The sequence below is a fragment of the Nicotiana attenuata genome, unplaced genomic scaffold (assembly GCF_001879085.1).
Source record: "Nicotiana attenuata strain UT unplaced genomic scaffold, NIATTr2, whole genome shotgun sequence".
Taxonomy (NCBI): domain Eukaryota; kingdom Viridiplantae; phylum Streptophyta; class Magnoliopsida; order Solanales; family Solanaceae; genus Nicotiana; species Nicotiana attenuata.
In genome coordinates, this window is record NW_017670739.1 from 290,200 (window position 1) to 303,215 (window position 13,016).

Sequence of the window (13,016 nt, forward strand, 5' to 3'; positions counted from 1 at the left end):
GGCTTTCTCGCACCTGCGATAAGTTACCCGCCCTTGCGGCTTCGCAGACGCGACCAAACATCCGCTCCTGCGGACCAAAAATCCGCTCCTGCGTACTCGCTTCTGTGAGTCAACAACCGCTTCTGCGGACCCAGCTCACCTCTCAATTCCCGCTTCTGCGCTCACTTTGCCGCATCTGAGGCCATGCAGGTATGGCAAATCCTTCGCACCTGCGACCACTGCTCACACCTCGCCCAAGGCCACTTCTGTGCTCCACTCCTCGCTTCTGCGAGCTCGCACATGCGATGAAAATTCTGCAGGTGCGATTACACCAGCAGATGCCCAACTTCAGCAATTTACTTAACTCAAAATTCAATCCGTTAACCACCCGAAATCAACCCGAGGCCCCCGGGACCTCAACCAAACATACAAACATGTCCCAAAACATGATACAAACTTAGTCAGGCCCTCAAATAACCCATACAACATCAAAAACACAAATCGGACATGCTCCTAAGTCCAAAATTGCCCAACGGAGCTAACGAAACCATTGAAACTCCATTCTGGAGTCGATTACACATAAGTCAATATACGATCAACTTTTCCAGCTTCAACTTCCAACATTGAGACTAAGTGTCCCAATTCATTCTGAAATATTTCCGGACCCAAACCGACTAGCCCGACAAGTTACATAATAGCTATAAAGTACAAAATGAGCAGTAAATGGGGTAACGGGGCTACAACTTTCGAAATGACCGACCGAGTCGTTACAAGAAGAAGTGATAGGGATGATGGCCATGAGTGATTCAGATACTGAAGATGAAACAATCAGGTAAGTATCTCTATCTTGAAAGAAAACATTCATGATATGTCTAAAAATAGCTGATGGCCATCATATTGACCATGATGTGTGAGATGGACAAGACGAGTGCCGGAAATGATCAGTTAGTAAGCAACCTTTCATGTGTCAAACTTGACCTCAAAGAACATGAATCTAACAAGCCGGTCTTGAAGGATAGGTCAAAGACCTTATGAATAGTTCACTTCTAAAAATGAGAAGTCACCTGATACACATGGTAAAGGGAAAATGAGTGATCTGCAAGATAAGCTTGGAAAGGAACTGAAAAGGGTTAAAGATAATCTTTGTAATGTTGAATGTACGGGTAAAGTACTGCAATAAAATCTAGAAAATCTAATTATAAATTACCTAGGCTAAGCAAGTGGCATAGATCTTTAGATGCATTAAATTTACCGAATGAAAACTGCAGCACTAACCAATAAGGAATTGGCTATAGAAAACCAGTTCCCAAATTTGGTCCAAAGTATGTAGGAATTTATGATAACAAGATGCACAGTCATTTTAGCAAGGTATGACTCTTTAGTGATACTTGCCCTACCTTAATTCATCATCGGTTCAAGAACACTTTCGGTCTTGCTAAATATGTGAAAAAGGAAGAAGTACCAAAAGTCAAGCCACTTATCCCAAGTAAGTGGATTAATATTAACAAGAAAATAGTTATTAATCATCTTCCCTTTTATGAAAGAAAGAGATTCGATTCATCATTTTTCAAATAAAAAGGGATCCAAGCTTGTCTGGGCTCCTAAAACTAACCGGTGATTTCTAGTGCAGGCTAAGGTGAGAGGGAACAATCAAGACTGGTATCTAGAAAGTGGATGCTCAAGACATATGACTGGAGAAAAGAAAAACTTCCGCTCACTAACAGCCTTCCAAGGAGGGAGTGTGTCATTTGAAAATGGGAAAAGGGGCCAAATAAAAATTATTGGTAAGGTTGGTAAGTCACTCTCTCGTTCTATAGAAGATGTGTATTATGTTATAGGACTCAAAAATAATCTCCTTATCATTTATCAAATACGTGATAAAGGAAATGAGGTAAAATTCAATTCCAAAATTTCACTGTCACTAAGTTTGATACCGACGAAATTGTATTAACAATGTCTACAAGATATCCATTATGTCTCTTCCTCAGAGTGAGCACACATTCTGAAATGTAGTAGAAGATGACCCATTGTTGTGACATAGAAGACTTGGTCATGCTAGTCTTTCTCAACTCAACAAGTTGGCAGCAAAGGACCTGGTCCTTGAGCTACCAAAAGTTTAGTTCACCTCAGACAAGGTATGTGATTCTTGTGTCAGAGGGAAACATGTAAGGTCATCTTTTAAATCGAAAAAGGTTGTTAGCACATCCAAACCCCTGGAACTCCTTCTAATGAACCTAATGGACCAATGAGAGTGAGAAGTAGGGGAGGCAAGAGGTATGTATTTGTCATTGTAGATGACTTTTCTAGGTTCACATGGACTCTGTTTTTGGCATCCAAAGATGAAATTTTTGATGTTTTCTCTGTGTTTGTCAGAATGATCCAACATAAACGGAGTTGTAATGTTTTAAGTATAAGAACAGACCATGAAACCGAGTTTGAAAATTTTAAATTCCTTTAGTTCTGTAACAGACATGGCATTGGTCTTAACTTCTCTGCACCTAGAACTCCACAACAAATTAATCTTGTGGAAAGAAAGAATAGATCTCTAGAAGACATGGGGAGAACTATATTGACTGCAAATGGACTACCTAAGAGCTTTTGGGCTGAGGCAGTCAATACTGCTTGTTACTTGCTAAGCAGATGCATGGTCAGACCCATTCTTGAGAAATCTCCCTATAAGTTACATCGAGGGAGAAATCCCAACATCACTCACTAGAGAGCTTTTGGGTGCAAATATTTTGTGCACAATAATGGTAAAGAAGCTCTAGGTAAGTTCGATGGCAGAAGTGATGAGAGAATTTTCTTGGGTTATTCACCAGATAGTAAAGCATACAAAGTTTTTAATAAAAGAACTATGTGCGTAGAAGAAAATGTTCATGTTATTTTTGATGAATCTAACAACATGGCTGAAAAAGGTCTGCAGGATGAAAACAATTACATAGGACTCACTGATGAATAAGCTTCTAAGAACTTGAACCTCAATCTAAAGATGGGTCAGGATATCCCAAGGAACAAGTGATCATGAGGAACAAGAAGAAGAGAGAACTACTCTAACTTGTGACCAGACCGACGAAGCTGTACCTACTGACGATGTTTCTTTGGGTCACTCCTTGGGTGAACCATCTATGGAGATGCAAATTAGACCATGGAAACATCAAAGTTCACACCTCCTTGAGAACATCATCTCTGATCCTAGTGCTGGAGTGCAAACCAGGTCATATATGAGAAATCTATGTGCACCTACAACATTCCTCTCACAGGTTGAACCTAAGAATATAAATGTATCTTTAAATGATCTAGATTGTATTATAGCCATGCAAGAGGAGCTAAACCAGTTTGAAAGAAGCAAGTTCTGGCACTTGGTACACAGACCCAAGAACATAATGTTAAGGTACCAGATGGGTGTTCAGAAACAAGCTGGATGAGCAAGAAAATATCACAAAGAAAAAGGCCATACTTGTAGTTCAGGGATACATTCAAGAGGAAGGCATTGACTATGATGAGACACTAGCACCTGCAGACAGAATGGAAGCTATAAGGATGCTAATAGCTTTTGCTGAACACATGGAGTTCACCTTGTATCAGATGGATGTAAAGAGTGTATTTTTGAATGATTACTTGAAGGAGGAAGTGTTTGTGAACAACCTCTTAGGTTTGAGAGTGAAGAATTTATTGACTATGTATTCAAGTTAGAAAAGCCTTATATGGACTGAAACATGATCCAAGAGCTTGGTATGAAAGACTCTCTAAATTCCTCTTAACCAATAACTTTGTAAGATGAAAGGTGGACAACACACCGTTTTTGAGGAGCAAAGGCAAAAATGTTCAGATTGTACAAGTATATGTGGATGATATTATCTTTGGAGCTACTACTGAAGCAATGTACAAGGAATTTACTGAGATGATGGGGAATGTGTTTGAAATGAGCATGATGGGTGAATTGAACTTCTTCTTGGGGTTACAAATCAAGCAAACACCTACTGGAACCATGATACATCAACAAAAATACATCAAGAAACTACTGAAGAAATTCAACATGGACACTTCTAAGTGCATAGACACTCCCATTGGCATTGCAGTAAAGCTGGACCTTGATGAAAAAGGGAAAAATGTTGAACAAAAGCTATATAGAGGAATGATTGGGTCATTGTTGTATCTTACAACAAGCAGGCCTGATATTATATTTAGTGTGGGTTTGTGTGCAAGATTTCAGGCAAATCCCAAAGAGTCTCATCTGAAGGATGTCAAGAGGATACTCAGATATCTTAAAGGGACTCCTGATCTGTGTCTATGGTATCCTAGAGGGTATAGCTTTGATCTAGTTGGTTTTGCTGATGCTGACTATGTACGTTTTCATGTTGACAGGAAAAGCACTTTTGGAACATCACATTTTCTTGGTTATTACTTGGTGTCTTGGGGAACAAAAAAGAAGAACTTAGTGGCTTTATCTACAGCTAAAGCTGAATATGTAGTAGCAACATCTTGCTGTGCTCAGCTGCTGTGGATAAGACAACAGCTAAGGGACTATGGTATTTTTGTTGATTATGTTCCTATTTACTCTAACAACACTAGTGCCATAAACATTGCTAAAAATCCGTGTCAACACAAGAGAACCAAACACATTGTCACCAGACATCACTTTATCAGAGACAATATTGAAAAAGGGAATATCTCAATTAACTTTTATACAGCTGAAGACCAAATTGCTGATATATTTACTAAAGCTCTGAGTAGGGAGCACTTTGAAAGGAATAGACTGGAACTGAGTTTAATTAATACTTTTAACTAGGTTGAACCCCAATTATTAGCTAAAAAAAGTATAATTAGATGTAGATGGTCAAGTACAATGTGTTTGATTCAGTCTCGTGCTTGTTTTGAGCACACACACTTGCCTAGAAAAGTCTAGTTGATAACTTTGTCTTATGATACTAATCTATATTGCTAAAGCTTTATTGCAGAAATGAGTAAGGAGTTACAAAGGAGTTAGTTCTTTGACTCATGTACGCGCCATATTGTCTTAATTCATTGGGGCTTAATATCAGAAATTACTGCTATATTCAGACTTCCTAATCCTGTTAGCATTACTCTTAGTTGTCATGAAATCAAAGATTAAGGGAGAATCCTAGAGCAATTAGCGTCTAATTACTCCTAATATTCTAACAATCAAAATTAACCGTTATTAGAGTTCTGTTAGATCTCTAATTTTGTTACTCTCTTTCTTCCAGTCAAGTCAGGAGTTACTTCTTTAAAAATCCCCCTTATGATTTGTTTCTAAAACCTCACCGTTTCTCTCAAACCCTAAGAAAGAATCAAAAAGTATTTCTCTCACTTCCTTGATTGATTTCATTCTCTCATCACCATGCCTAAATCCAGCCAAACCTCTTATAAAGAAAAATCATCATCCAAGACTGAAGCAAAATCCAAGAACATGAAGCCCAATACAAAGAAATGTGCAACACCATCAAGTGAACTTGCACCCGCAACTGCTCCTTCTCCACCTATATCCTCCACTGTACGTGCAGTATCGTCTCATGTTTCTGTTGCACCCACTATTCCCACTTCTACTGGACCTTCACTTCCAAAACCACCTGCCCATGATCCTATGGATAAGTCTACTAAGATCAAGCCTACTCCAAGAAAATCTATCAAAAGTAACAAGGTGGTTCTCGATACTACTGCTAGGGTAGACACAGTAGTTAAGGAAGCTATGGTTCAAGGGGAACCAATGTCAACTACTACTGGTTTCTGCTTTTGATGTTTCACCCTTAGATATTGCTCCACCCATAAGTGATAAAAACCACAGGTGGAGGAACCTACTATAGAAATGAACATAGCAACTCAGGAAAAGGAGTAGATACAACTAATGGTATGCCTATGGTTGAGGGGGAAGGTGATAAAGAACCAGTACATAAGGATGCTTCTGATGGTCTCTCTTTCAGCTGGACTGAGGATGAGGTCGATAATGAAGGTGAGGAATAAAGAGGAGTGGTGGATAGTCATGAAGAGCATTAGGCTCAAGACATGGCTAATGATACTGATGAGAAAAAGAGTGAGAATGATGGAGATTCTGGTGAGGAGAAGGAGAGTGAGCCAGAAGATAAGATAGATGAACAAGTGGGTGATTTTGGAGAGGAAGAATGAGAGTGAATCAGAATATAAGATAGATGAACAAGTGGGTGATTCTGGAGAGGAAGAAAAAGATAGTGAGGAAGAAGGTGATTTTTAGAGTGGAGGTGAGGATGAAGAAAAGGAAAGGGAGAGTGAAGGTGAGGATGAAGAGATTGAGGAAGAGAATGAGAATACAAGTGGGGAATCAAAAGGCTCTATGGCTATTGGGGACACTGTCATAGCCCCTTCAGAAGAAGCAAGTGGAGAGAAAAGGACTTAAGAAATTGGGTCCTTGTTAAATTCTTTTACTAGAGACGAGGAGGTCAGCAGTGAGGACAATTTACCCTTGTCTGTAGTAGGGAAGAAAATCAAGAAGGCCCCTGTGAAAGGAATAAAGTCTGTTATCTATGTAAGAAAACAAGGTGGCTCTTCATGCTAAGACTCCTCTCACAAGGAGTAAAAGAAAGGTTGCTGGTGAACAAATCATTAAGGAGTCCAAAGGTGCCAAGAATCCAAGGAAGCAAGTTCCAGTTGTTCAACCTGTTGTTGAGTTGGATGCCGAAGATGAGTCTAATTCATACTTTGCAAGAAAAGACATTAGCACAAAAGAGAAAGGCTGTCAAATTTACCAAGGCAAATACCCCATCTAAAAGGGCCAGCAAAGGAAAGAAAAGGAAAGGTATGCCTATTTTGGTGGAGTTCTATGTAAACTTCCAGTTTGATGGCAAAGTGGTCAAGAGTAATGTAAGGGGGTTTGAGATGGAGTTTGATGTTGAAGAGCTTGGGATGCTTCTGAATATTCTCTCCGTAGGTTTTCACAATTACTGGAAGAAAAAGTGGCCAGCCCTAGATAATGATGTGGACACAGGAATTGTAGTCACAAGGAAGTTCTCTCAGAAGTTTGAATTGGATGCTCCCCAGACGGTGTATAAGACTGACATGACTCCCTTTCACATGTTGCTATTTCGTTTTATAAATTCCTGCATTTTGCAGAGATCTGAGAGAAGGAACGAGGCTACTATGCTAGATATAGTTCTGATGGAACTGCTTGACACTAGTAGAGCTATCAATCTCCCTAGCCCGATGATTCAGCACATGGCAAGAGCTGCAGACACTTCCAAGCCTAAGCATGATATGCCTTATGGCATTATGTTAACTGAGTTGTTTGCTAAGCTCAATATTGCCTTGCCTGACCTTAAGTTTGGAAATCACAATGATATTTTGGATGTTGTTATCCTCAAGCAGTGTAGCTTTGAGGAGATCAAGGCTAGGGGACCAACTGGTTCTGCTATTCTACCTGGTAGCAGTAGGACACAGAGCTCACTTAGAGGCTTGATGGTAGGCTAGGAACACGTGTTTTAGCCGCATTTTTCACTCTAATTACTACACTTTGAGCGTATCTGAGCTTAAATAATGGAGATTTGCACTTATTACGTGTTATATGCCTTGCAAGAAATGATTTGTGTTAAAAAGATAAATTGGAGCTAAATTGAATAATTTGGAGCTTTGAAGTCTGAGTAAAAGCCCAAGGAATTAAACCATGATCATATCAGGGGATGGAGCAAAATGTACTAATGCGTCGCATGAGGCATGGCATTAAGGATCACATTAGTACAAAAGTTGGTCAGAAGTTTGAGAAGTTCAGAGACTTGGAGTTTTCGGGTCTGACAGAAAAATACAGTAACGCGACGCAGGGCGCGTGGGATAGTGCGACGCATTAGTAAAAAAGTTTGTCAGACAAGCTAAGTTCAGAGAGTTTACAACTGAGCAACTTACACTAATGCGATGCAGGGCGCGTAGCACTATGCGACGCATGAAGTGTAAAAGTTGATAGGTTTTCCCACTTTTGCTCAAGGAGGTTAGTTTGGTCCAGGCACGTCCCAACTTGGTATAAATACACTAAAAATACATTTCTAGAGGACTTTTGACCTACGGAAGATCGGAAGAGCATTGGAGACTCAAAGCACAAGGATTCATCATTCTATCCTCGACTCAACTCCCGAGTTTGGATTGAATTAATTTTTTCTTACTATTCAACTTTATTCGTGATGAATTAATCCATAAATATGGAGTAGTTTATCTTAGGGTTTGACGTATATGGTGTTTTTATTGATATTTGTAGATGTTAACTCTAGTTCTTTGCTTGAATTCGTTTATGTAACTTTGAATTGATTGCTACTTTATTCACCGGTTAATTTAATCGAAATAGGAATATTTTGGTGGTCATCTTTGCATTATTTTATTTTGTTTAATTTTGTGATTCTTTTAAGTAATCTAAAGAGCTTATTGAATTGTTGATTAAATCAAGTTAAGAGAATATTCTAGAGACATTTTCCTAAAGACTAATCCATTAACGCGTTCTTGTATATTTTTATAGTGCTTTATATTAGATCACCTTGTAGAGTTAAGATTTAATAAAGAGAGGAGTCTTGGCTACATGATTGAACTAATCATCGCCTGAATTCGTGAGAATCATAACAACATTAGAGTGAATTGAACTAGAGTTAGATCCCGAATAGCCATCTTGCACCTATCCTGTCACAACCCTTATTTCTCCCATTGATTATTTTGGTGTTGCTCAACTCTTGTCTTTCTATGATCTATTGGGAATTGCTTTAGTATTCATAGCTAATGTTAGTTATTAATCATCCCAAACAAAGTGTTAATCATACTGAATATCGTTAAGCTAGAAATTACTTGAACATTGTTTAAATCTAATCCATGTGAAGATGATAATCAAACTATACTATCTTTGGCTAGCGAGCATTAATTTCGTATTGTGTTTTGCGATCGTCAAATTCTGATGTCGATGGCAGGGACTGATGATCAATAATGTTCAAAATAGTTTTTAGTGCTTATTTAGGAACCAATTTTATTTTAGTCTTAAAGGTTTTTCTCTTCCGTGTGTAGACAACATGTTAAACTATTTGATGTAAGACCCGATCTTCTTCAAAAGAAGTGATAAAGCATCTGCGACAGTTGAGGAAAGAGAAAGAACTCACCGGGAAACTCTTGGGGCAATCTTCAACCCAAGGGAACATGGCAAAGAACAATGAAGAGATAGTTGATTTGGCTACACGGGAAATAGCCCAACAGGAAGCAGCCGCACGGGCAACTACTGAAGTAGCTCTCAGAGCTGATGAAACCGTGGACTAGAATGGAGGACGAAGAATCAACTCGAACTGACCTCTGGTTGAAGACGAATTTGAAAATAATATGCCCAGGCCGGGAGGATCACTAGGAGACTACGTCAGACCAGTCTACAGTCTAGGAGTATCTAGTGTGCGACCTCCTCCGATCGTAATAAATAATTTTGAGATCAAGCAAGGGCTACTTCAGACCATTCATAACAATTGTGTCTTCCGAAGAAAATCCAACAAAGATCCAAATACTCATTTGATGGATTTTGATAAGATTATGAATGGCTTCCAGCACAACGGGGTATCAAAAAATGCTATCTACTTAAGGACATTTCTTTTTTCACTGAGGGAAGATGCTAAGCACTGATTGTAGAGTTTGCCGACTGGGTCAATTCAATATTGGGAAGACATGATAAAGTTCCTTGAAAAAGGAGGACGCAAAACAACATAGTTGGAGGTCCTCTTATGCAGAAAACACCTGAGGAGATTCTTGCAATTCTAAATGAATTATCTGGAGATGCAAATCAATGGCGTGCAGATGATAACGAGAGATGGAAAAAGGTTGGGTTACATTAGTTGGACTCTAACACATCAGTGCAAGCCCAGCTAGACCCCATGACCAGAGAGATAAGAAAGAACCTTATCTAAGGTCCAGAGTCAATCATCCTCAGTTTGTGAGTTTTGTGGAATGGGTCATCCCAGCATGAGTATCAGGCCTCGACTACAGATGAAGTGGTAAATACTTTGGGGATCTTTGATAGAGGCAACTACCAAAGTGGCAATAATTTTTAACTCCAAGGGGTAGAGGTACCCCAGTTGTTCTTGGAGTTCACCAGGTGGTAGTGCGAATGCATGGCAATAGAATAACTCTAGATCTCGAGGACAGGGAGCTCCAGGTCTTCTCAATCAATAGAGGCAGCAATATCAGCCCCCACTGTGTAGTCATTCTAGCATGGAAAATCTGATGAAGGCCTTTATTATTAAGATATATGAGAGGCTTGAAACTCATGGCACAACTATCCGAGAACCGGGCACAACATTCGAAACTTGGAAAGACAGGTTGGGAAACTTGCTAATTTGAGAGGGTTCGTGGAACACTCCCTACTGATACTAAAACAAATCCAAAAGAGACAATAAAGGCGGTGTATTTTTGGAGTGGGCACGTATTGAAGGATCCTATGGCAAAACAAAAGGATGAGTTGGTTGAAGGACAGGTAGAGACTACGGATGAGCAGAAAAAAACAACATTCAAGAAGGTGAAGTGAGAGTAGATCCAGATGATGGTCTGAAGAATAAAGGGAGGACTAGAACTCAAAAAAAGAAGAAGGATGAGAATTCAATGAATGAGGAGATTGAGGAGCAAATACATGCCTGCTTTACCTTTCCCTCAGAAGCAAAGAATAGAGAAGTTGGACAAACAATTTGGGCATTTTCTAGAATTGCTCAAGCAGGTGCATGATAATCTACCTTTCACAGAGGTACTCTCTCAAATGCCAACATATGCTAAGTTCATGAAGGATATATGGTCCAACAAGTGGAAAGCGGAAGAGATATCGGCTGTCAAGCTCACATAGTTTAGTAGTGCCATTAAACAAAATAAGCTCCCTCAAAAGTTTGGAGATCCAGGGAGTTTTACTATGCCTTGCTCTTTAGGAAGTACTAAATTTGAAATGTTTGAGTGATTCAGGTGCTTCTATCAATCTTATGCCCTTGTCTATTTTCAGGGAATTGGAGGGAAAGATTGGAGAAATCAGATCTATACCTGTGTCTTTCCAACTGGCGGATCAGACCACAATCATACCTGAAGGAATAATGGAAGATGTGCTAGTTCAGGTGGATAAATTTGTGTTCCCTATGGAATTAATCATGGTGAATATTAAAGAGAATAAGGAGGTCCCTATGATTTTAGGGAGACTCTTCTTGGCTACTGGCAGAACTATTCTGGACATTCAGGAAAGGCAGCTCATGCTAAGAGTAGGGGAAGAAAGAGTGGTATTCAAGATGAAGGAAGCAATAGGTGCACCTAGAGATAAGTTGATGGCATTCTCGGATTTCAAGGTAAGTGGCCTAAAAGAGCAAACTGGAGAGAGTAAGCATTACAAGTGTGGGATGTACACGAAGAAGGCGGAAAAGAAACTTTCAGCATGGATGTGTGCACTGTTGACACCCAATTTTTCCCTATCTATTTTTCAATATGAAAATATAGCTTCAAAATGGTATATATGCATATATCCAAGTGCTTCATTACTTTTCCTTAATTTTAAAAGATTTTTTTATCTAATTATTCTCCTATTTTTATCCATAAAATTCAGTAATTGTTTCTAAAGTTATCATTTTTTGGTGATTCACTTATTGCATTGTTTTATGTATGCTAAAATATAGCCAAGGGAATTTTTGCATATTTTAAAAAATTTATTTAGTATTTTTAAAGCTAAATTGCATATAATTGCAATATTAGCCTCATTCAAGATTTAACTATATTTATGTTCATAAAATTAAGTCCGGTATTTTTAAATAATTAATTACGTGTCATAAATCATTTTAGTACCACTAATTTATTTCCAGAAACTGTTTTATTATTTTTTATAAATCAAATAGGAAAAATTGGCTATTTAAATGTTAGCCCCATTTTATTTCGATTATAGCCTAAATTGGACCCAATTTGAATCCCAATTGCCCTGGCCCAAATCCTATCAAAACCCTGACCCAATCCCGATTAAAATCGACCCAAACCCGGTCTCCTTAAACCGCCCCTTTACCCGTTCAATCCAAGTCGTTGATCACTCAAATCAACGGCCCAAAATTGCCCTTACCTAAATTAATTCCCAACTACCCCCCCAAACCCTTTCATTTGTTACCCTACGCCGCCTCTGCATTCCCCTCCTCTCCCAAATCCTCTCTACAACAACATCAAACCCTAGCCACTGCCCCCTTAATCTACCCTAATTTATGGCTTTCCATGGTTGCCTAAGACCTGTATCAGCCTCCTATCGCTTCTATGCGTTTGTTGCTGTGGTCTCATGACCAGATTCTGAACGGACTTGGTCCAATCCTCGCTCGATGACTGTTCTCCGGTCGTCTCTGACCTTTCTCCGGCCAGCCATGGCCATTCGAGTCAGACCTTTGCCTCCCCTGTCTAGATCGGTAACTTTTGAAGCCTCTCTCACCTTTTCTGGGTCTTCTGAAACCCTAATCTCTAAGATCCTCTCCGATTTCCTTCAGATCTACTGTAGATCTGTGTTTATCTTGAACTTTTAAAAATCTTCTAGAATTTTCTTCAATTTTGCCATCAAAACGACTCTTTGTCTTTTCCGATTAGGATTTTTTCTGTTAAGTTATTTCAAAATCTCTTCTCTGACTTTTAACACATTTAAGATATGTGCTTGTTTGAACTCTTGTCTGACTTGTATATTTACCACCCTCTAAACTCGATTGATGTTGAAAACCCTAATCGCTTTTGGGTTCATTCGAGTTTCTGAAGCTATTTGTTAATGTTTGTTTGATTTACTTGTTCATCATCTTTATACTCGATTGGTGTTGAAAACCCTAATTTCTTCGGGTTCACTCGAGTTTTTGAGACTATTTGCTAGATATTTTCGTATTTATTTGTTTATCATCTTTAAACTTGATCGATGTTGAAAAACCCTAGTTTTCTTTCGGGTCTATTCGAGTTTCTAAACTGCTTGTTCAACTTATTTGTTTATCATCTTTTAAGCTTGAATATTGTTTAAGAAAACCTATGTCTTTGAGTTGAAACTGCTCGTTTGAATGCCTAACTTGATTTGAAGT

The 13,016-nt window shown here is 38.9% G+C and overlaps 1 protein-coding gene across 1 annotated transcript; it reads left to right on the plus strand.

Moving 5' to 3' along the window:
• Window positions 1-10,594: 10,594 nt before the first annotated feature.
• LOC109242835 lies at window positions 10,595-12,291 on the plus strand. Its single transcript, XM_019409696.1, has 3 exons — window positions 10,595-10,786; window positions 10,881-11,285; window positions 12,256-12,291. The coding sequence occupies exons 1-3, from the start codon at window positions 10,595-10,597 to the stop codon at window positions 12,289-12,291; spliced, it is 633 nt and encodes a 210-aa protein (XP_019265241.1).
• Window positions 12,292-13,016: the final 725 nt, after the last annotated feature.